This window comes from Fusarium phalaenopsidis (assembly GCF_050370095.1).
Source record: "Fusarium phalaenopsidis strain FUZ10S chromosome Unknown contig_32332, whole genome shotgun sequence".
Lineage (NCBI taxonomy): Eukaryota > Fungi > Ascomycota > Sordariomycetes > Hypocreales > Nectriaceae > Fusarium > Fusarium phalaenopsidis.
The window spans coordinates 1,047,850-1,071,200 of record NW_028145391.1 but is presented as its reverse complement, the minus strand read 5'-3'; the positions used below and the strand labels follow the sequence as shown (position 1 = coordinate 1,071,200).

Below are 23,351 nucleotides of genomic sequence, written 5' to 3'. Positions count from 1 at the left end.
ACGCGCTGCAACCATGATGACGGGCCCTGCCGAGAATCAGTGCAACGGCAAAACATCCCAAACCGTCACCGAGCGCCGAGCGCAAAGAGTCTATCCCCATCATCAACCTTCTTCCCAGGGACCTCGGACCCGCCTTATCGCGTCCTATCGATCTGCGGTGCCCTGGCACGTTTCCCCATGCACAGCCTCCCATGGGCCAGTCAGCGTCCAGACGGACAAGGGCGCCTTGCCCGTTTTCGCAGGTCGTCCTGTATCTCATGGAATCGGGATCTTTTGAAGTCTTGGTCGGGCGACCATGATAAAAGATGCTACCTGACTAACCTCCATTGGTCGAGTCATTGGTGGCATTTTGCCCTCGTGCGCGGTTACCTCAGGAGTGAGCTTCGCAAACAGAAGGAGCAGCCCGGAGCTATAGCTAGCTGCAAGTCTTGGCACTCAACATGGCTTCATCATTCGTGCAATCCTGGATGAAAGGGGTTTCCCCCCAGCCAATGGCATGTGATGATTGGCACTGACGGACATAGGCGGTATGCTATCTGCTTGGACCAGTCAACAGCTTTCCAAGCAACTCAGAGAACGTCTATAACTACCCCGGCACCCGCCGTCCTCCTTCTATCTTGCATGGCACAGGGCGAGGGCAATCTTTGACGAGCAACCTCACCTCTATCACCCGTTTCGCTGTATATCAAATGGGAGGAGTGAGTAGCCTGCGAGGCAGAGCAGGGACCAAAGATTGGGACATGTCCCGTCTTGATGCCTCGATTCAGGAGAAATTAACTCCGCTCAATAGTGCGCTATCCAATCGCTGACTCGACCGACGCTTGTTGCTCCTCAGAGCGGCGCGATAGGAAGATGAAAATTCCACCTCCCAGAGTCAACCACTCTAGATCCCCAAACTTGGCGCATCCAGTACTCATTTGTACCCAAAAAGGATGGACACCTCTAAAGAAGACGCCGATTCCAACTCCAACTCAAACAAAACTCCTAGGAATAGCCAATCTGAGTTGCGTCTCGGCTCTGGTGTCTGGATCCAGCTGATTCGTGAGCTGATTCGTGATTGCTGATGGTTCGCTTATCCGGTAGCGGTTCAGCATGACGCTGTAGTCTATGTTGTCGTTCTATTCGAAAAGGATTCAGCCGGTGCTTGGACCAGCTATCGCCTTCCTGTCGGCCTTGTCCTTGCCCTTGGCGTCAGGATTGTCGAGGTCGCGGTACAGGTTGTGTTCGTAAATGTAGCTGATGACCTCGTCGGGAATTCTATCTTGGTCAGGATTGTCGACCATGTCATGAATCATGACTTACAGGTAATCAATGCTCATATCGCGCTTAAGGAGCAGTCGGACCTTGGTGCTGCTAATATCGTTTGTAACAACCTGCTCATGTTAGCGGGGTGACAGTTACACAAGAGCACAACATACCTGGCGGATGATATGGATATTGTGTTCCCACTGCTTGAGGTTTGCCAGGGCCGAGTCAATTTCAGTACCGGAACGCTCAAGAGCAAAGACGCCGTAGTTGCTAAGGATATGGTCGAGATCGCGCTCGCCCCAGACGCCCGGAGTTGACATGGTCTGGATCAGGTCCAGGCCTGCCAGGAGGACGATTCGCGCACGCTTTCGAGTTCCATCGCTGCATTCAATGCCACCCATGACCTCGTTGATCTCGTAATCGAAATGGTCGAGCACTCGGGCAGTAGGGATATAAGTCGGACTCTCGGCTTCCCACGGGTCTACCATCAACCACTTGGACGAGTTCTCAGTAGCAAGCCTACACATTTCGATACGGTGGTGCGCTGGGGCCAGCCCTTTCTTGACGTATGCATCGGACACTATCGACGTCAGCACAAGTAGCTATAGGTGTGCTGTGTAACTTACCAGGACTCAGAACTCCTGCGACAACCTCGAATCCTGCTAGAGTTAGCAATCCGAAAGCAACCTGAAACCAGAATATCTGAATAACACACCCTCATTCCGAGCATGGTCTCTAGCCATGGGGAACATTCTCAAGTGCACTGCAAACAATTAGTCCATGGTCCGATTTCCAGGTCAGAAACTCGTACGAAAAGTAATTGGCGAAACTACAATTGTCAGCTAAATGCGCATCGGAGACAATCGGGGGTCATACATGAGCCACATGCGACAAGGACCAACGGCTGTGCGCGAGGATCACACATGCGCTGGAGTCGATGCGCAGGGAAAACATACCCCTCGGAAGTATGCTCCTTGACGAAAGAATAGTCGCTGGTCATCTTGGCGGTCTGTGATGCTGTGGCCCGAGTTTGCGAATCGTGCAGGAGGGGTTCGCGGCCGGCGCCGATAGTTGGCAGCGGACTTGAGCGAGGGACGGTAGGGTCGGTTCAAGCCAATCCCTCCTTGTTAGGACCAAGAAAATCCAAATAGTTGCGCCTATCAAGCGGCTGGGCTGGCGAGTTGTGTCGAGACCACAAGGCTGGCGTTGCGTCGAGATGGCGAATGGGTTGACAACCAGATAGACGGGTGGCCAAGTACCAGTTACGTGAGTATCGAACCCGGAAGAGTGGTTCCAAGACGAGTTCAGTTGTCGCTTAGCGCGCAATATAAGCTGCCGGGCTTGGGTGGCGAGTAAGATATAATGTCAGGTTGTAAGGGGATTTCGCTGAACTTGGTCAAAAGGGTGAGCAAAAGAGAGATGTAAGAGTAAAGAACAAAGTTGGGAAGAAGGTTTGTTTCCGGACTTCTAGGAGAATCAATCGCCCTGGATCCAGGCAGGCAGGATGGTGGGTGGGTGGGCGCCCGTGGACGCCCAGAGCCTTATTAAGAAACAGTGGGGCGGACTATCCAGTGAAGGTACGGAACCGAAGGTACCTTCCAGCCTGTGGTAGGCCAGTTTTAGGCCGCTAAGGCGACATCGCCCTCAGTCTCGAGGTCTTGATCCTGCCATTCTCCATCCACATCCACACGCACCAACACGCGAAAGTCGAGGCCTTTCATGCACCAAACGCACGCCATCAGCCGCCATCTTCACTGCAGGAAAGAGGCTTTCGACTGCCAGTTTGGTACCTGTCACTACCTCTACAGGCTGCCTACCCACTGTCAGCCCCTACGTAATGGGCTCCATGTCGACCAAAAACATGCCCAAAAGAGCACCTTGTCCTGGTCGACGACGTAGCGATTCCTGGTCAATTCGGCGCAACTCTCAACGCTCAACCGAAACCCTCACGTTGACTCCCACGTTGACTCCTGGTGGCGGGGAATGACGACGGCGATCTAAGCCCCTCCACCGAACCCGGGTCGAGGGAACGCAACAACGCAACCCCAGGTCTTGAGCTCACCCCAGCGCTTTACCACTGGCTAGTTCGTGTCGTTAGCGAACGACGGCTTTCAATGGCTTTGCAACTCTAGCCAGAGGTGCGTGATCAGCTCCTGGCAGCTCGGTGAGACATGCTTCAGCGCGCGGTGCCTATGGCTAATGTACCGATATCTCGACTGGGGTCACCTGCCCGAGTGGCTCTGCGGACAATAACACACAACCCGCGTGGCACACCAACGGCAACCACCCACGTCTTCTAGCCAGGGCCAAGGCCGTCAACCTCTTGGCTGCTTCAGAGCTGCCAGAGAGAATGGATCGCCTCAGCCTGTGTTGATCTGGCTCGGGTGGGTCTCGGACAGCTCTTGGTCACCAGAGCACCCAAACCGGATAGAATGGCTCACGACACGGCTTGGTCAGCGAGTCAACGATTGTCCGCACCAACTTCGGGCAATCGGTAATTGCATCTTGGCTCCGCGGGAAGCCCGTTTCCTACTCTAGGCACAAAATGCGGGGGCGATATTCCAGGCTATCTTTGATCCATGGATGCATTACACAAATCATTTACGCCAACAGGGAGCCGAGTTACCTGCGTTCTTTTCTACCTATTTGTGCAGCATAACAACGCCAACAGACAGCGATAAATCTCGCAATAGCACAGCAAACCTTTTCTCGAGCCTCACCTGTCCCCACGCAATCCTTGATCCCCACGAGCAGCCCCAACCTTCTCCACCCTTCTAACGGTTTGTTACCAACGCGTGACGAAAAAATGCATCGTATCCAACACAAGCAATGCGGTTTTTGTTCTGGGGGAATCATATCATGATCACCTAAGAAAGCCAATGCCTTACGTACAGGCTGGTGCATTGTTCCAAAAAGGGGAACTTTGAAGAATGGGAATCCACCAGGAGGCCGCCTAATCACGAGTTTCAGGCACAAAGCCCACCGAGCTCCCGCAGAACCCTGAGTTGATCTATCTCTGACAGTTCCGCCATAGTTTCAGTCCGTCATCCAACCGGATGGTTCACGGTTACAGAAAAGCCCAGACGATTCGCTCCTATTCCTTGTGAAAGTTTCATTCAGCCTATTTGACACGGTTCAAGACTGAGAGACGAGTCTCGGACTAAGCGAACCAATTGATTCTCAACTAGGGCTACAACGGAGGTCCACCCGGCGAAATGTCGTCTTTCGCTATTCTGTCACGATATGCTATTGGGGGTTCCGCCAAGGTGACCGGTGAGAAGTACGGGCCTGGCCAGAAACTGCAATTCTTGCCGCCGACAACGGACCCTGCTTGCGACCTCGGCGCGAGCTATCCTGTTTCTGAATTCAAATTTTCTTGAAAGGATTTTACTCCCCAACAAGGAGTCATAGCGGAGAATGATTACAAGTGTCAGGCATTGGGTATAGCATGTTGGCAACTTGAATTGTGCGCTGCATATGCTGATTTCAGCGTCATGCATGTTTCTATTACTGACTGATTCAGCTCAACACCAGTCACTACCTATTCTAGTGCCGCTCCCCACACGAGTATTTCTCCATCAGGGTTCAAGGCGATTCCCATCCCTTGGAACCTGCATCCTTCTTGGAATCGCCACACCCAGCCTCCTTGGACTGACGAACGAGAGTGCAGCCCATCGATCTCCAGGTTGACTCCACGCGGAGAAGGTCAGATTGCGGATCCGCAACCTCGGGCGCGGGGGAGTGGGACTTGGAGTTCACTCTGTCCGTACCTCCCGAGCGTTTGCGGGGAAGGGTAGATGATGGAATGGATTGATGGTTGCTAAGTCCAAGAGGAGTCAGATCGAGGGTAGCTGGCCATGCCAGGTGCTTCGTGACCAGCTGTTCTGGTGCTGAGCGGCGATGCTACAACCTCGAGGCCAAATCCACACCTCATCCCACGACCCCAGACTTGACCCGGCACTGGACGACTCCCCACATTCAGGAGAAACGTCAAGGACGTTATGATGGCGTTAGCTCCCCTTACACCGGGGGCTAGCGCAAACCTCCCTACGGCCGGGCGGGCCATCACAGGGATGGGATGGGATTGATATGGCGTCTAGTCTGGGGACGAGGCGTGAGGGCTGGGTGAGGTTACTGGTAGGTTGTCTGACGTGGATGTACATTCAATTTGGCTGAGTGTTTCTTAATACCCAAAGTCTTCCCACACAACCTTCTCCCCCTGAAGCCACTCTTCGAGAGCTGACAAAAGGGCCGGTCCAGTACACAAAAAGAAACGTGCATCCTGTCCCTTGAGCTGTTCGGCATCGGCCTTGCTCATTCGTCGCTCGTCCACCTCTGCGCCAGCCCGCTTTACCTGATCAAGAAGTTCCATGTTCCCCGGTTGGCCCGTGATGAAGAGCTTGGTCACGTTTGCGAGGTCTGGAATCTTGGAGAAGGTGTCGACTGCGAGGGGCAAGTCCTCGAAGCGGAGACTCCAGAAGAGTTGGAGAGGGATGCCTCTTTCAAGAACTGCTGGTGCTTGTGCAAGCAGGGGGGTTATTCCCACGCCGGCAGCAATGAAGATTGACTTTGAAGCTTGAGGCGTCAGAGGGATACGGAAGCCCTCTTCGCCACCAAACCCGACGACGGGGATTTCCAATGGCACGCGGATATTGTGCCTCCACAGAAAGCCAGTTACTGGGCCATGCTTCCGGGCTGTGATTTGGATCTCCTTTCTGTCAGGGGGACTCGATACGGTAAAGGTCCGTATATAGTCATCGTTGATGCTTTGAGGGTCGTGATCGGCCATGTGGCTGTAACCAGCTGACACCTCGGCTTCAAAGTCGAGTGTGATGTACTGCCCAGAGTGCCAGCTTGGTATCGGCTCCTCTGAAGACAGTTCAAAGGTGAATCGGTTGATGGATGGTGTGAGGACCTCACGCTTGGTCAAGCTTGCAGATATTGTCTTCAGAGAGCCGGCTGAGATGTGTGAGTCGTGCTCTGACAGGAGATGGCGAACAGGTGGGTTATATGGTGAATATTGGCCCAGGGAGCCGCGAAAGGGGAGCCCGGACTTGACAAACTTGGCACCTGTGACGGATATCTTGACAGCGAGGTGGGTTCTCGCGAGGAGGGACGAGGCCTCGTCACCAACCAGCACTGAAGCTCTACCCGTGAGATAAAGGACGTCTGCAGTGTTAAAGTCGGGGATCGCAATGCCCACCAAGGGATTAACCTTGAAGTTTCCCAGGGTTTGGTATAATCTGTTTCCAGAGACTGACTTGTTAGCTGTGTCATTGAGAGAGAGTGGATTCGGAGACTTACATTCTGGATAAATCAACTCGAGCTCATCCTGCTCATTCTTGATCACCCTGATGAATCCAGGGCTTCCACCGCGATGGTTCGTATCCATAGTCTCTCCGTTGGTACTCGACAAGAAAAGCATATCCGCAGAAGCAATCAAATTCAACGCCTCCTTCGGCAGCTGCAGCGTTTCCGATACAAGTTCCGGCTCCATCTCATTCAACACGACATCCTTCTTGTTGAGATACTTGGGACAGTTGCCCAAGCTCTCAGTGACAGCCATGGCCATCTGGATTGCCTTGCCGCCGTCCACTGTAGCGCCAGCAATCATGTTGCCGGCCAGTTTCACGCGGTCTCTTGTCTCGAGGTCAATTGCCAGTCCAGCCATTCCTTTGCCTTGGCCGCCATTCGGCCTGTTGATGGCGCCTTGCTGTATGCCATCTTCATCAATTCCATCCCAGAAAGCCTTAAAAACCGGATCGTTCTTGGTATCGACAGCACTATTGAATGCCAGTACATTCTCGGCTACCGGTCTTGCGAATCCACGTTCACCGCCCCAGATTGTCGTCCATGGTTGGCCGTCTTTGTCGAGAGTTCCGAGGGCGACAAGAGAAGACTGCATCACTCTCATCCCGTAACGCGTGGGCAGACCCGGAATCGTAGGGTTGCCCTGTCGTGGGACTTTGAGCAGCTGGTGCATAGCACGCTCGCCCGGATGGAAATCAGATACGGCGGAGGGCATCTTGACTGTTAATTCACACAAATGCTTGAAGGATGGAGATCAAGTTGACGAGAGGCCGTGGGTGACGGACGAATATGTTCAATTGCTGCTTTCTGATGAATTCCATGATGCAATTGTCAGCGGTCAAGCTTTGCGCCATTGTCACTGTTGATTACCTGACAAATCACCATTGATTCCTCAACAAGGGCGCGATTGACTGCGGTTCCGCCGTGACATCAGCATGAACAAGCTGACATTGACGAATTGGGTGTTGACGGGCGCGGTCAGCCCAACAGCCAACTTCTTTACAGTACCTGCCCAGCTACCAGCCGAGGAGAAGGTTACATTCCTACCTAAAAAAAGATCGCGTATTATGAAACAATGTAATAAATTATAAAGCATGCCTTTTATTATTTTATAATCTGATCTCATCGTACACAAACCACCACCCCCACTCCAGTCGTAAATCATTAATATCACTACCGTTCAAATCATTCCTTTACCAATCACGTCCTCTTTGTGATTCAACGTCATAGTTGGGAGAAGGTCTGGGAGAAGGTCTAGGACCAGGTCCTGCTGTAGAAGCGCGTAGCATCGGACTGGTCAGGTTTCTTTGGGGTGCCTGGAAAGGCATTGGTCCTGTCATACTCCGAACCGGATGGTTGATAGGTTGCTGTGGCCCGCCCCAGGTTGAGTTGACGGAAGGCGTGGAGCTCGTCCGCATGTCAGGGTTATAAGCCTGGTATTCTCGGGGAGGGCTTGGCGTTGGGGCGGCTGCAAAAGACCCCATGCCCATAGGCTGCGCATAGCTGTCTGTTGGTCGAACACTGGGTGCGCGGGCGGGAGGAGGGAAGGGTGGCATGGTGTCGTGGGCTGGGCTCTCGGTGAAGCGACCTGGAGCAGAAAAAAATGAGGGATTCGAGTCTGCCATATGATTTGCTGGCTGACCATAGTTTGCTTGTGAAGAAATTGTAGATCGTGACTGGGAGTAGTTGTAGTTCAAAGGCGGCACCTCAGGAACAGGGGATGCAATCCTCCCGTAGCCTGACTTGGAAGTTGAATGAGATGCATAGCTCGCAACCGACATGTTGGTGGCTTTTCTCGACAGAACATTCCGCTTTGCGTCCACTGGGCTACCTTCCCTTCCTCCGGGAGTTCCTGGTCGTGATGTATAAGGTGGAAGTGTTGCCATGGTGTCGTTGCGGTGCAGCATTGGCATGGGCTCCGTCTTGCTGACAGGACCGATATTTGGCAGCGTCGGTAGGGTAGCAGTTCGTTCCACGCGAGGCTTCTCGCCATTCTTCTTGGCAGCCTTGAACTCGGCCCTGAGTCGGTTGGCCTCCTCTCTGGCCAAGGCTTTGTTGACCGTCTGGGTGACAATCTTCATCAGTGCTTTGGTGACTTTGCGCTCACAGTATCCAGAAAGGCCACCGTCAGCGGAGGGGATCCAATGATAGAGGAAGAAGACCCAGAATAGGACGGCAGCTAGGAGAAACAGGGCTGAAAAGACCCAAATCACCAGAGTAAAGCACATGCCAGAAAGGATCAGGGCTTGTTGGTAGTCCTCCTCGGCGAGAATCTTGATCTTGTCAAAGAAACCCGTAATCGAGTCACCAACGTTATCCGCAGTAGGAGTCAACTTTGCCTCGTAAACTGACTTGAGCGTAAAGGCATTGAGAACCTGACGCGGTCCAGAGCAGATAATGACACGAACCCAAGCTGTGAAAGTCAGTAGGCTATTACCAGTGCCGAGAAAGATGGCTTACACTGGAAGCTGAAATAGGTAAAGAGGGCAATGTACTGCGCACCCTCCTTACTCTTCGTGAGCTCGGCGAAAACTAAAAACCTCTTCCATCCTTGAGAGCCGAGCCGAATCGATTCCCATCTAACAGCAAGGCTGTCCAGATAACACTCTGCAACATTGCCTCGCTTGATGACTCGAATAGCCCGGAAGCCCTCATAAGCCAAGTTGATAAAAGAAAGAATGATGCAAATGGAGAAAATCCATTTTGAAACGTCAAAAGAAATTGCTGGGTCAATCTTGGAAGACCAGCGGTCAAAAGCAAGCAGATTGACGGCGGTAAAACTGTCAACGACATAGACAGCAACCGACACAATGAGCATCAGCCAGAGGTAAATGTAAGCGAAAACGGTGCCACATCCTCTGCTCTTAAAGTCGCGAAGGTTGATGTACTCCCATCTCTGGTCCGCAACCTCCTCAATCTGCTTCTTGCGATGGCTGAGACAACCCATGATGAACGAACGGCCAGCCGAGGGAATCGATGAAAGCAAAGTCGGTTAAAAGTGACGGATGTCGTAGTCCTCGCCAGCGAAGTCGACTATGCGCTATCCAGAGCAGCTCGGTAAAAGAAATGTAAGAGAAAGCGATCGTAGATGTGCTGCAACCGGTGCGCGAATGATCAAGGCCTAGTGTAATGGCGGACACATGTCGAGGCGATGTAATAACGATGTCGTAAATTCTCGAAATCAGGAAATATCCAAGACGGTGTAGAAGCGTTTGGGTATCGAACGAGCGAGAGGCGGTGCTCTCTAACAATAGCTGAGCAGCTATAATCCGTGGCTGAATAGCAGGGTCTAGGTATTGTCGAGATGCAGATGCGGATGCAAATGCAGGTGAATGGAATGAATGAGTGACGAATACGACGAAAACGGTCCAAAACAAAGAAAATGGGAAACACCGTGACAATAGATGGCTGGAAGATGAATGAATGAGAGAAGTCTGGAACCGGAAGCGGATGGGAGGTTTCAAATGAAAGGGGACGCGACTGAGGAAGTCGCACACGGCGCAGTTGCCATGCTCGAACCCGACCCGACATGACCTCGAACCTCAAACACTCCCGGGAAGGAGGGGTCGATCAATGTGGGAGGTGCGACCCGGCGTGGCGCCATGGCCTGCAGGTACCAGCCGCCCAGCCTTGATGGGGATTAGCGCTCGGGGCAGAGAGGCCAAAACTCCAAAAGAGGAGGGACGTTTGAAAGAAATCATGTCCAGGGAATCATTCAAGTCGTTGATTGGTCTCGAGAGATGGGCCGGGATGACGGTCGCTGTCAGCGGAAGATGTAAGTACTGTACAGGCGTTGAGATTCTGTACTCTAGGCGGCAGGGGCTGAGACTGGTACAGAGCGCCAGCAGCCAACCATTTCTTTTGAGTGGCTGATTTCTTTGTTCTAGTTCCTCCAACCGCCAGAAGGAATCCAAGATGCGCGAGAAGGCATGTCATCCAATCCCGACGCGCCAAGCGATTCACGGATAACCGCCAGCTTGTCGCTCATCTCGACGGCGGTAAAGATGATAAACATCCATCGCGGTACTGTACAACTCGACAACTCGGCTCTCTCGTCCTTGTTATCATTGGCGACGGTCCCGGTTTCAGCATAGTTGCATCACGACGAATCCCACGAATCTCTGTCTTTGGACGGATGAAACGTGCTAATTTTCGGGCTGCCTCCCCACGCCAATCCATACCACAAGCACGAGACATGGCCGCACGAACGATTGCCGTCTTGGTCGCCGGAGCCTGGATCCGTCAGCGTGTAAATCACTATTTCGGCATTTGCCTTCAGGAATAGAAGCTCCCTCGTGAAGGCGCTCCCGACGATCAGCTCCTGTTGCACATCTCTCTTGATCATCGCGGACAGTAACAGTCCGTTTGCTCCGAAGCACTGGCCGTGTTTGAAGTCTGAAGGATTTCGCTCCGCGGCGATGATCATGACGCCGGACGGCAGCCCACACCTGTTTGTTTGAAACAATCTATGCCGTTGCTCATGCGCAAATTAACTTGGCGAGACAGCTTGAACAGGCAGCTTGAGCATTACATGGTCCAACAAGCTAGTCTAGCCAAGAGGTGGTTGACATGGGATCTCTTTGTTCAAACAACGCCACATTGGCAGCAGACAAAGACTGGGAGGCGCAGACACACTTGGACATTTGTGGCTGCAATGTTCTTTGTTCTACTCCAAGAGATGACAGTGTCAGCTGTCGTGGCCATAATGGCAGATAAAACGATAGCCCTTTCATGTTCAGTGCATCAACATCAACTTGTTCATCATGGATCACCAACGCGAGCCCCCCCTCGGTGGATTTCGTTCTGGGTTTGACCACCCGGCGGATTCATCCAAGGAGCCCGTTTTCGAGCTTGTCAAGGAGATCGGCACGAACCTATGGATCGCCGCCAGACGAGGAGATACCCGTGGAGAGCAGTTCCTTGCGAGTCCCAGCCCATTCGCAATCCAGCCAAGCGAGGGCTCCGACCAAGCTCACCAGGAGGCCAAGGCTTTGCACAAGCTACTGTCCAAGCACAACCAGGCCTACACTATCCGCCAGCTGCTCAACCACGAGAATCTGGTTTCGATCCTCGGCTCGCTCGAGCATCAGACCTTTACCAAGACCCAGGAACGAGACGAACAAAGCAGCACTCAGTTTCTGGTCTGGGACTTTTGTGATGCTGCCAATCTGACTGCCGTGTTTCAACAGTATCCTACTGATGATTCGTCTTACTATCTTCCAGAGTCCCTCTGTTGGCACGTCCTTCGATCTTTGACTCGGGCTGTTGCGTATCTTCATGACGGTAAGCGACTTTACTTTGACGCCAACCTCTCCCCAGATGACATGAGAGAGTGGGCGTCTGTCAACACGGATTGGTTTCCTATTCTCCATCGTCGCATCGAGCCAGACAATATTTACTTCCAGCACCCTCGTGGCACTGAACAATATGGTCAGTGTAAGCTGGGGAACTTTAGCGATGTGGCCGTGACATGCCATACCGTCAGCGATGAAGATCTCTCGTATGAAGACCAGCTCACCCGTGGGATGGCATTAGCTACGCGAGAGGGAACTGTGCCCCTGAACCACGCGCGAGGTTTGTTCAAGATGGACCCGGCGTTGATCTCAGAGGTAGATACTCCGTTCCTAAATTCGATCTCAACTCACACTTTATAGGGAATTCGCGGCTACACCCTTGGTGATGAGATGTGGTCCATCGGCTCCGTCGTCTTTACGATGATGACGGGCTTAGAGGTCAACTACTACTGCAACATGTGCGGCTGCTCACACGTCTTCTTTTGTAAACGAGATGGGTGTCTTGAACATGATGCCGCGGATAATGGTTGCAGGTGCCTCTTTGGAGGTTGCAAGCACCTGAGCAAGGACGGATGCCGTGAAGAGATCACTCGTTGGACTCGCTGCGGGCATAACTGTCAGAAACCCAAGATTAACATCCACACTTACATGGCGCGAGCACGATACACCAAGATACTGCGCACTCTCGTCAAGGATCTACTGCTATATGATCCTCAACTTGGCTGCAATCCATGGGTCAGAGCGGTTGAGTTCGCTCAGGTAGTGGAGGAGGCATATCAGGAGTGGAAGAGGGATACGGAGGAGGGGAGGGACTATGTTGATCTCGACGACGATATGGCTGCGAGATTCAGACGTGCTAGGGATGAAACTGAGTATTCGATGGAGGAGGATGAATAGGCTCAACTGTAACTCAGTCGTTTCCTACATGAATTCATTGACATCTACATCTGTGCCTCTTCATCATGAACCATCTACGACCAATGATCTTACACGACGCATCCCGACCACGGCGACCAATAGTGTTGCCCGGCCACTGTAAGCATTACGGAATAGTCCCCGCTATTCCCTGATTGTGCCTGCCGCTCCAGCGTCGGGCCCCGCCATCGGCTTAAGCTGGAATCCGCTTCCCCATTCCTATCCATCGTCAAAGCTTCACCTCAGTTATCATCAGGATCTGCCCATCTCGCCGATACGCTGCGCCGCGCCGCCAACCCGATATACCCTCCCGAGTCGAGCACTTTACCATCTCGAGATCCTCGTGCCATCGACTCCACGCTCAGCCATGTCCATCTCGCATCCCACACCTCCTCTCCTCCTCACAAAGCGCCTCACGGCCTTTCTTCACGCCAACCAGACGGCCCAGCTGCCCACGCTGCTCCTCACCTCTCCCCACGGAAAGCTTCTCGCCCACGCGAGCCACCAGCCTGTCTCGGTCCTCCGAACCCACGCCACCGTCGCCGCATCCCTCCTCGCCATTCATTCCACCTCGGCGCCCGCCCTCGCGTCCGCCCTGCCCGGCTCCCGCACCCCCGATCCCATCGGCAGCTCCCCGCCCGACGAGGACGACGAAGACGATACCGACCGGCTCTCGCAGAGCCAGCAGCTAGAGTCACATCCTTCAGCTAGGGGAAGGGGCATCAAGCCCGCCACAGTCACCGTCCAGCTGACGAGCGGCACCGTTGTTATCCGCCGGTTGAAGTGCGGTCTCCTCTTTGTCTGCGTCGGGCCCGCTAGCCCGGACGTGGCAGAGCACGCGGTGCCGCATATCGATCACGTTCAAGTCCCTGCAGGCGAGGCATCACATGTGGGCAGCCCAGACGGAGCCGACAGCATCCTCAGCACAGGCGCGCAGACGACGGCCAGCCTTGAGAGCACTATCGGCACAGCAGCCGTGGTGGCTGCCCTCCGCCGCCATGCTGCCGAGCTTGCGCGGTGGCTCGATGATAAGCTTGGAACGCTCACCGTACCAGAAGAAGGCGTTGGCGTTGAGTGATGTTCTAGGAGCGATACAGCATAGACGGCGTTTGGGTTTCATTGAGGGATATGCGGGTGCCAGTCTATGGCTTTGGCGTTGGGATGGCATTGTAGATACCAGGTCGATATCTATCTATCACGAGGCATTTCTTGACTCTGGCTCTCTGCTCAATCTGAGGGTATTAATAAAGGAAAGCCACCTGAAAAGGCTGATTCTATCTGCATCGAGTTCCCGGATGCCGCCCAAAACGCCAACACCCATAACGCCTCGGTATGCTTTTAATACACGCTGACAAGACAAAAACAAGGCTGCAAACAAACATCGGCTCGGGGCACCAGATTACTCAATGCTCATACGCATGATGCCATCATTGGTGTCAATCATCCCCTGGAATCCAACACGGCCTTTGCTGTTGAGCCTCCCCGCAGAGCTGCCGCCGGAAACATTGCCTGGTGTACTGCCAGACTCGCTCGGGGCACTGCTACCGCCCTTGTCTCCGCCATTGCTACCAGGTCGAGATCCCCATGACATACCGTCGCGTTGAAGGGGACTCTGCATTATGGGAGAGTTGTGGACGCTCATGCCAGGACTTACGGCACGTCGCTTGAAGCTGACGGGGTCAAAGTCGTCGTCACGTCGACGCTTGCTGTTGATGCGGCGGGTGATCTCTGCAGCGCTGGGAGGCTGGGGACCGGTTACCTGCAAAGTGTGAGTGGTCGGGACCCTGATTTTGGGGTTGGGCAGGGGACTTACGGCTGCTCCACCAACTGACGGTGAATCCATCGCCACGTCTTCGCTGATTCCCGAGGAGGAACCTCGGGGAAGGAATGCAGCGGGAGGCGGTGTGGTCCTGGCACCGCCAGTACTGCTGGACTCTGAAAAGGTGTCCCAGAAGGTCTTGCCCTTGGAGTTTTTGATGGCGTGCTGCTTGAAGCTGCCTGAGAGGCCCATCACCACATCTCCCATGATGTCATCCTCGGGGACATCATTGAGACCTTCTTGCTGTGTTAGGTTTGGCGACGAAGGGGCAGTCGTGGTTTGTGTTGATTCTGCGAGCGGCGGTGGGATTCTGGGCTCAAGGTCCATGTCACTCTCACGGACCTGCTTGACAACCTCGGCTTCTCGACGGAATTCGGCTTCGGCGGGAGTGCTCTCTTCCATGAGAGCTGCCCGGATACGGGCAAACCCTTTTGTCTTGGGCTGGACAATGTTAGTGAATGCAGTAGTAAATCAATCAATGCGCCACTCACAAAGAGGTTCCCTCTCCTCGTCACCACCCGTCGAATAACACTGCGCTGACCTTCAAGTCCGTCATCACCCATGGCTCGTGCCTCATCCGAGTCGGCACCAGAGATGTGCAATTGATTGGCCTGCCAGCTGATGCTCTCGCGTCTAGCCCGTGCGGAGTTGCTGGGTGGTGACTTGGACAGAGATGCACCGCTGAACCCGAGGCCAAGAGGCCCCCGGCCCTTCTTCTTGGGCTGCTTGCGGGGCCGCTGTCGCTGTTGGAAACTCATGAGGCTGCTCATTGCGGGGGATCCAAAGGTTCCACCAGACCCTTGAGCCCCCAAGATCGGGCCAATCTTGTTGACCTGAGGAGTCGTCACGTAGGTCTCATCCATGTCCTCGTCCATCAGGTCATCATCGTCCGAGCTGCTGGACGAATCGGAGCCCACGGCCTGTGTGCTCCCAAGAGAACTGCTAACATGCATCTTTTCGTTGCCCATGACGGACCAGAGAGATGTCGATGTCTGCTCGGGTCCTGCATAATGACTCCTTCGGGTGGGAATGTTCATCGCCCGGCCACCGGCAGTGGGCGATGAGTCGGGCGATGACTGCTCGGCGAGGGTCGAGTGATGTAGGCTCGTAGCGGCGCGCGAGAAGTCGAGGCCTCGGGAGCGACGGGGGAGGATGTTTGTAGGAGAGGCGTAGATCTGGGAGTGGTCGAGCTTGGGAGAGAGAGGAGCGGGTTTGACATAGGGATTCGCTGGGGGTGGAGTGAATTCTCGAGGTGGCATATGTATCGAAAAGCCACGGTTCGACAGCGCAGGACGGCGAGGCGTCACTGGCTGGGGAGTCGGGATGCTGGTGTCGTCTTTCGAGGTTCGGCGAGACGCTTCGATGTGTGGCGAGGGCGACAAGCGGGAGGGAGTTCCTCCTCCATCCGACATGGACCTTGTCTTTGTCAAGGGCGACCGACCGTGTGTCCGGGCAATGTCGACAGCCGCCTGCTCGTCAGGGGCCTTGAAGTCTTCCATGATGGCCGATTCATCATACTCGCCGGTAAGGTTTTGAGGTCGCTGCATGGTGGTGGCCTCGCGATGGGTGATAATAATGTTGAGCCACCCTGATCGCGGCGTTGATCAAGGCGCGATGGACAAGAGGAATGGCGAGGAGATCATGGCATCACATGCTAGGTCGCGAAGGAGAGCTGCTGGGAAGCTGATGATGCAGGTGAGAGAACGGGCGAGCGATGGATGCGACAGGTGGGCGGTTAGCAGCAGAGTAAATAGAGATGAGATCCTGGCACGATGCTCTTTTAGGCTTGGGCTGAGTCCCGTCGAGTCCCACAAGCTGAGGCCCCGCAGTCCAGTGGCATTCGGCGTTGGTCTTGGGGGCACTCGAAGACGTTTATTTGTTCTGTTTATAGCAGATGGTTCGGCGATGAGGCTGGATAACCTTTATTGATCTTGTCCAGGCTTTCGGTGCCTTTTGCTGGTACAGGGGTTACGAGGGCCTGTCATGTAGAAACGTGGGCGCTAACAGTGGAGAAGTCATGATGCCACGGCCAGGTTCACGTGAAGACGACGTGTGCTGTTAGGGAACGGGTATGCGCAATCATCGGATAACGGATGCGATATCCAATGGATAGACTTGGTTCAGTTACACGAGAGAAGCATCACCGAGGTTGACACTTCTACCTACCCTATACTCTTGCGTGACGCCTTTTGCGGGCCGTGTTTCACCAGGTACCTATCCGGGAGGGATCTATATGATATTCCTAGCTTGGAATTGCAAATATCTGTTCATTCTTCACCTATATGTGGTATGTAATTGGCGATAATTGACAACAGCAATAAAGAATTCTTTGACGTCAGTCGCTTCCTCATCGTGGAACTGCAAAGTGGGGTCAGTGAGGGGCTCAACACCAGCTTCAGCTTCGTCCTGCTCAATTTATCCAACTCGCAACTCTCACGAACCTGACTCAATGAGCCTTGCAAGAGCTGCGCAGCGAATCAGGGCAATCCAGAACTCTCTAACTCGACCAGCTATCCCTCGCGCCTCTGCCCCTGGACACTCCAGACCAGTCACCATGGCGGCCACCACTGATACCAAGAACTACAAGTTCAACCACTCGATGTAAGCGTAAATGGCTCCGCAGCCAGATCTGCAGGCTGATGGGACAAGGATTCGAGTCAAGGACCCCAAGGAGTCCGGTATGTCAGGTACCTACCCTGATGGCTGGGCCCGCTGACTAGAGCTACCGTCTAGTCAAGTTTTACGAGTTCCTAGGCCTCAGCGTCGTGAAACGACTTCAGTTCCCCGAGGCCAAGTTCGATCTGTACTTCTTGGGCTACGACTCTCCCAATGCCGTGTCTCATGGGAACAGCGCTTTTGACAGGGAAGGCCTCATTGAGCTGACTCACAACTACGGCACTGAGAATGACCCCGAGTACAAGATCAACAACGGCAACAAGGACCCTCATCGCGGATTCGGCCATACTTGTATCGCTGTTGACAACATCCAGGCTGCTTGCCAGCGTATCGAGGATGCTGGCTACAAGTTCCAGAAGAAGCTTTCCGACGGAAGAATGAGAAACATTGCCTTTGTGCTTGACCCCGATGGCTACTGGGTTGAGATCATTGCCCGGAACGACTACAGAGAGACCGAGGACGTCAAGGAGACGGATGTTTCCACTTATACCATGGTACGACCTAGTCCCTCAGGTTGATATTCGCTAACAGCATAGAACCACACAATGATCCGCGTCAAGGATGCCCAAAAGTCTCTCAAGTACTACAAGGATGTTCTCGGCATGTCTCTTTTCAGAACCCTTGAGAACCCTGACGCTGGCTTCAACCTCTACTTCCTGGGCTACCCTGGGGACCAGCCTTTCACTGAGGGCCAGAACCAGAGCGACATTGCCCGTCGCGAGGGTCTCCTCGAGCTGACCTGGAACTATGGAACCGAGAATGACGAGGACTTTAGCTACCACGACGGCAACAAGGAGCCCCAGGGCTTTGGCCACATCTGTAAGTGCAATGTACTCTTGCCAGTACCCAGCTGACATTCTAGGCGTCTCGGTCGACAACCTGGAAGCTGCCTGCCAGCGATTCGAGGATCTCAACGTAAACTGGAAGAAGAGACTCACAGACGGACGGATGAAGAATGTGGCCTTTTTGCTGGACCCCGATGGCTACTGGATTGAGATTGTGCAGAACGAGAGGTTTTCTGGTCAGGACAACTTTTAGCCGGAGCCAAGCAGGACAACAAAGCAAAGCAAATACAAGCAAATCGTGTGTCTGAAAAGCAGGATAATCCCTTCTCGTAAGAGCCACTCGGAAGACGAGTAGCGACGGATCAAACGTGGCAATCAGCCTCGAATGCAGGCTCAGCGCTTCGCTTCAACTCACTCCCATCGGCAGCTGACGAACCTCGCTGTGAATGACACAAAACTTGCCGATGCGAACCCCACGGCGGCCCGTGGCTTGCAGTAGTTCCATACGGGGGTGGGAAGTGAGGGGTCGCAACCTTCAGGCCCAATGTTCGCGTGCCAGCTCCCAAGCCTCGTTCCCGTTTGCACGACATGGACGTCCCTCGTTGTTCTCCCCCCCGCGCTCTCACCGCGACATTTATCGACAATTGGTCACGTCTCACTGAAGCTTGCGTGCAGAAATACCCCCGCGTCGAGAGAATATCCGTGGGCTCGGCGTGGGATTGGTCCTGGAGACGGGACTCTGCATTCCGTCCGTGACTTGTCATTGAAGGAATCACTCAAGTACTTTGCGGACGGTCAGAGTGGCATGGCCTCTCTGGATTGGTTCAGAAGTAGCGGGTGGCGGTCATCTCTTGAGGACAAAGGCGGAGACGTCATCTCGACTTACTTATATCGGGTCGTCGCCCTGAACCTTGATGGCTTCTCGCCTGCTTCTAGAGACTCGTCTGCTCTTACACAGCACGTAGACTATCCAACTCACCATGGCTCCTATTGCTACTTTTGATACGCCATCCAATGGCACCTCAAATCGTCCTCGCATTCTTGTCCCCGAGAAAGTTTCCCCTGACGGCCTGGCCCTCTTGACTCCTCACTTTGACGTCGACAACCGAAAAGGCCTATCGCCTGCCGAACTCGTCAGCTTGATCCCCAACTACCATGGCCTCATTGTGCGCTCCGAGACTCAGGTCACGGCTGACGTCTTACAAGCCGGGAGAAAGCTCAGGGTTGTCGCACGAGCTGGCGTCGGCGTTGACAATATCGACGTCCCGGCTGCAACAACTCAAGGCATCATAGTCGTCAACTCCCCCTCAGGCAACATTATTGCTGCGGCAGAGCATACCATTGCACTTCTTCTAGCGACGGCCCGAAACATTGGCCAGGCTGACAGCAGCGTCAAGGCGGGCCGATGGGACCGATCCAAGCTTGTAGGCTCAGAAGCCAGCTCCAAGACTCTCGGAATCATCGGCCTGGGCAAGGTCGGCATGAACGTTGCCCGCATGGCGAAAGGCCTCGGGATGACGGTCGTGGCTGTCGACCCCTACGCGAGTGCCGACATGGCCCGTCAGGCGGGCGTAAAGCTTGTGTCTGGCCTGCAAGAGCTGCTCCCAATCGTCGACTTTCTGACCATCCACACGCCTCTTCTGGCCACCACGCTGGACATGATTGGCGAGGAAGAGTTGAAGAAGATGAAGAAGACAGCCCGCGTGCTCAACGTTGCTCGTGGTGGCGTGTACAATGAAGCGGCATTGATCAAGGGGCTCGACGAGGGATGGATCGCAGGAGCTGGCATCGATGTGTGGTCTACAGAGCCTCTGGCCCCAGACTCGATAGCTGCCCAGCTCAGCAAGCACCCCAAGGTCGTGGCAACACCTCACCTGGGAGCTTCAACGATTGAGGCCCAAGAGAACGTGTCAATGGATGTCTGCACGCAGGTGCTTGAGATTCTGCGTGGCGGTCTCCCCACCAGCGCCGTCAACGCACCCATCATCATGCCCGAGGAATACCGCAAGCTGCAGCCTTCTGTGAAACTTGTCGAGAAGATGGGCCGCCTGTATACGCAGCACTTTGTGCGACACAAGGGCGGAATGATGGGAGGCCAGCGCTTCGAGCTCATCTACCACGGTGACCTGGCCAGCATGTCCAACACAAAGCCGCTGTTTGCTGCGCTGGTCAAGGGACTGGTGTCATCGTTCAGTGACTCGCACGTCAACATTGTCAATGCGACGCTTATCGCAAAGGAGAAGGGAATTGTCATCAGCGAGACGCACTCCGGTGACTCGCAGTCGACCTATGCCAACCTGGTAACACTGCGGTCCTACCAGACGGGCAGCAGCAGGGAGCAGGTGATTGAGGGCTACGCCAGCGACGAGCGGGTATTCATCTCCAAGCTGGGCCGATTCAACGGCGTCTTCACGGCCGAGGGGACCCTGATCATCCTGCACAACTACGACGAGCCTGGTAAGATCGGAGGTGTCGGAACGGTTCTTGGGATGCACGGGATCAACATCAAGTCGATGCAGGTGGCCAGTCTCGACCCGGAGGCGTCCAAGGGAGCCGAGACTCCGCCAGACCCCAAGGGCGACGAGGCATTGATGATTCTGGGGGTGCTTGGGCCGGTGAGTAACGAGGTGTTGGAAGGGTTGAAGAATTCAGAGGGAGTGTTGGATGTGAGTCTGGTGCAGCTGTAGGGGTACAGATACAGGTGTAGCACTGGAAGCTTGGACCATAGATAGATTGGCCAATCAACTTGGCATTGACTTGCTGGTTCGAATTGACGTGAAATAACCCTTGAACTGAACCGAATTGACCCTTGTTTGAATATTAACTCAAAATTGTAAAATAAACACAAGGAAGACAAGGTCCGCATCCATGATGACTTCATGTTGCCTTTGCGACCCTCCACTCCTGCGCCCCAATCGCCTCGCGTAATTTGCTAGCCGCGAAATTAGGGCGGCGTAGCACTGTTAGCTGCTGTAACCCAGTGGACTGTGCTGAACCGTCGGGCATTTGGACCCTGGGCTAATCGGCGTCTGGCCAATCACAGCCCCCGCGCCGCTCGCCAGGAGCTCCCTGCTGGCGTCATCGGCAACAGGTCGATGCTCTTATAGCTCGCTCACGTTCGTCCCACTTCTTCCTTCCACTTTCTTCATCACCAATCGCCTTTGGTGCGAAGGTCGTGACGACTACAAGCTTGCTTCGATTCTCATCTTCTCGCCAATCTTTCCGAGCTTTTCTTGACGTATCCTTGGCTGTCTCAGACACATTCCAGCCACCATCGGCCTGTCACTTGTCATCCCGAGTATCTCGTGCCTGGGATCGCAGACGATTCAACAACATTATTCTTCAGCCAGTCGTTCAGACGATAGTAGGATACTCACACGACCTCGCGCATACACTGCAGAGCCTCTCCCCGGAGAAACCGCACAACCATGACGCGACGCGCAGCTCGGTATAGCGCCCTACGGCCCGCCATCATTGGCATGGGCCGAGTCTTTGGCGCCAGCTTGACGGCAGTCTCGGCTCACCCAATTCAAGCTCAAGGTCATCCTCATGAAGAAGAGGGCGCTGACCTCTGGGTTCTCGCCGTTGCCTCGATGGCTCTGGTGCTCCTGGGTGGTGCTTTTGCCGGTCTGACCATTGCGCAAGTTCCCCTCTCCTCTTGGCACCACGCGACGCTGACCAGCATAGCCTGATGGGACAGGACAGCATCTACCTTCAAGTTCTCTCGGGCGACCCTACCGAACCGCAGCATAAGAATGCAAAGCGCGTGCTGAAACTTTTGAATCGCGGAAAGCACTGGGTTCTGGTTACGCTGCTCTTGTCAAACGTCGTCGTAAACGAATCATTGCCTGTTGTGTTGGACCGAACTCTTGGCGGGGGTGTTGCTGCGGTCGTCGGCAGTACAATCCTAATCGGTATGTCGGTACGACTCTGTCGGTAGTGAAGCTAACAACGGTAGTTATCTTTGGTGAAATCGTCCCCCAGTCCATCTGTGTGCGATACGGACTTCCTATCGGCGGATACATGTCGACGCCCGTTTTGATGCTCATGTACTTGACTGGTCCTATCTCGTGGCCCATCGCCAAGCTCCTTGACTGGATCCTTGGAGAGGACCATGGCACCCTGTACAAGAAGAGCGGCCTCAAGACGCTTGTCACCCTCCACAAGTCCCTTGGAGAGCTCTCGGAGCGACTGAACCAGGACGAGGTCACCATTATCACAGCTGTTTTGGACCTAAAGGATAAGCCCGTTGCTGAAGTCATGACCCCCATGGACGATGTTTATACCCTTTCCGAGGACCACATCCTTGATGAGAAGACAATGGATGATATTTTGTCTTCAGGATACTCGCGCATCCCCATCTATCGCTCTGGAAACCACATGGACTTTGTTGGTATGCTTCTTGTCAAGACTCTCATCACGTACGACCCCGAGGATAAGATCCCTGTTCGCGATGTGCCCCTTGGAGCTATTGTTGAGACAAGACCCGAGACCAGCTGCCTGGACATTATCAACTTTTTCCAGGAGGGCAAATCTCACATGGTACTCGTTTCGGAATTCCCTGGATCGGATCACGGTGCCCTGGGCGTTGTTACTCTAGAGGATGTTATTGAGGAGCTGATTGGAGAGTAAGTTGTTCGCTCCTCTGACCAACCAAAGCTGACCAATTAGGGAAATTGTTGATGAATCCGATGTCTATGTCGATGTCCACAAGGCCATTCGACGCCTGACTCCCGCCCCCCGAGCTCGTCGTATCCAAGCCGGAGCTGCCGCCGTGGCCGCGACCGCTAGCAGGCAGGCACCTGAAGCTGCCATTCTTGTCGATGTCGACGAAAACCATGTGACCCCCAACCTCGAGACCGCGTCTTACCACAGCAACTATGAGGGCGGATTTCACAATGGAGCCAAGACTGCTATCCACATGAAGCGCAGAACTTCGGACGGCGGCATTGAGGGAACCCCGGTTGTTGTCAAGGCCAGTTTGGATGAGATGAGGCAGCAGCTGCGTCTGGGACCCGCCAACCGAGCCACAAAACCTCTCAGCAACACTCGCGGCAGTGTCTTCAAGATCAAGCAGGGTCTCGGCACAAACCAGGCGACTCCCCTCGAAACTCCAACCTCGACTTCAAGTCGTCTGCCCCCGCGAGCGGCTTCACACATTGGCTTCACAAGTACGCAGCGTATTGGAGGACATGAACGAACGCCGCTATTAGGCAACGACCATGAGGAGGCTGTTGAGGACGATGCCGATCACGGACCTAAAACTAATGGTGCAAAGTAGGAGATATGAGTATGGCATCAGCG

At 54.2% G+C, this 23,351-nt stretch overlaps 9 protein-coding genes across 9 annotated transcripts; 5 read left to right on the top strand and 4 right to left on the bottom strand.

Annotated features, from left to right (window-relative positions):
- Positions 1-1,133: 1,133 nt before the first annotated feature.
- Positions 1,134-2,248, bottom strand: LRP88_13340 (uncharacterized protein; the record flags this gene model as incomplete). The annotated part of the gene is made up of 5 exons (XM_083249715.1): positions 1,134-1,236; positions 1,303-1,353; positions 1,450-1,828; positions 1,900-1,907; positions 2,205-2,248. 5 exons carry the CDS (start codon positions 2,246-2,248, stop codon positions 1,134-1,136), a joined length of 585 nt encoding a protein of 194 aa, XP_083094049.1.
- A 3,183-nt stretch (positions 2,249-5,431) lies between these two features.
- On the bottom strand, positions 5,432-7,273 carry LRP88_13339 (uncharacterized protein; the record flags this gene model as incomplete). The annotated part of the gene is made up of 2 exons (XM_083249714.1): positions 5,432-6,504; positions 6,553-7,273. The coding sequence occupies 2 exons, from the start codon at positions 7,271-7,273 to the stop codon at positions 5,432-5,434; spliced, it is 1,794 nt and encodes a 597-aa protein (XP_083094048.1).
- Positions 7,274-7,751: 478 nt separating this feature from the next.
- Positions 7,752-9,505, bottom strand: LRP88_13338 (uncharacterized protein; the record flags this gene model as incomplete). Its single annotated transcript, XM_083249713.1, has 2 exons — positions 7,752-8,971; positions 9,019-9,505. The coding sequence occupies 2 exons, from the start codon at positions 9,503-9,505 to the stop codon at positions 7,752-7,754; spliced, it is 1,707 nt and encodes a 568-aa protein (XP_083094047.1).
- Positions 9,506-11,321: 1,816 nt separating this feature from the next.
- LRP88_13337 (uncharacterized protein) lies at positions 11,322-12,749 on the top strand (the record flags this gene model as incomplete). The annotated part of the gene is made up of 2 exons (XM_083249712.1): positions 11,322-12,110; positions 12,213-12,749. The coding sequence occupies 2 exons, from the start codon at positions 11,322-11,324 to the stop codon at positions 12,747-12,749; spliced, it is 1,326 nt and encodes a 441-aa protein (XP_083094046.1).
- A 385-nt stretch (positions 12,750-13,134) lies between these two features.
- LRP88_13336 (uncharacterized protein) lies at positions 13,135-13,845 on the top strand (the record flags this gene model as incomplete). The annotated part of the gene is made up of 1 exon (XM_083249711.1): positions 13,135-13,845. One exon carries the CDS (start codon positions 13,135-13,137, stop codon positions 13,843-13,845), a length of 711 nt encoding a protein of 236 aa, XP_083094045.1.
- Positions 13,846-14,166: 321 nt separating this feature from the next.
- LRP88_13335 (uncharacterized protein) lies at positions 14,167-16,133 on the bottom strand (the record flags this gene model as incomplete). Its single annotated transcript, XM_083249710.1, has 2 exons — positions 14,167-15,027; positions 15,078-16,133. 2 exons carry the CDS (start codon positions 16,131-16,133, stop codon positions 14,167-14,169), a joined length of 1,917 nt encoding a protein of 638 aa, XP_083094044.1.
- Positions 16,134-17,140: 1,007 nt separating this feature from the next.
- On the top strand, positions 17,141-18,300 carry LRP88_13334 (lactoylglutathione lyase GLO1; the record flags this gene model as incomplete). The annotated part of the gene is made up of 5 exons (XM_083249709.1): positions 17,141-17,187; positions 17,236-17,264; positions 17,320-17,738; positions 17,799-18,081; positions 18,149-18,300. The coding sequence occupies 5 exons, from the start codon at positions 17,141-17,143 to the stop codon at positions 18,298-18,300; spliced, it is 930 nt and encodes a 309-aa protein (XP_083094043.1).
- Positions 18,301-19,027: 727 nt separating this feature from the next.
- Positions 19,028-20,734, top strand: LRP88_13333 (uncharacterized protein; the record flags this gene model as incomplete). Its single annotated transcript, XM_083249708.1, has 1 exon — positions 19,028-20,734. The coding sequence occupies one exon, from the start codon at positions 19,028-19,030 to the stop codon at positions 20,732-20,734; it is 1,707 nt and encodes a 568-aa protein (XP_083094042.1).
- Positions 20,735-21,475: 741 nt separating this feature from the next.
- Positions 21,476-23,328, top strand: LRP88_13332 (uncharacterized protein; the record flags this gene model as incomplete). Its single annotated transcript, XM_083249707.1, has 4 exons — positions 21,476-21,691; positions 21,748-21,946; positions 22,006-22,675; positions 22,842-23,328. The coding sequence occupies 4 exons, from the start codon at positions 21,476-21,478 to the stop codon at positions 23,326-23,328; spliced, it is 1,572 nt and encodes a 523-aa protein (XP_083094041.1).
- Between the last annotated feature and the right edge of the window lie 23 nt (positions 23,329-23,351).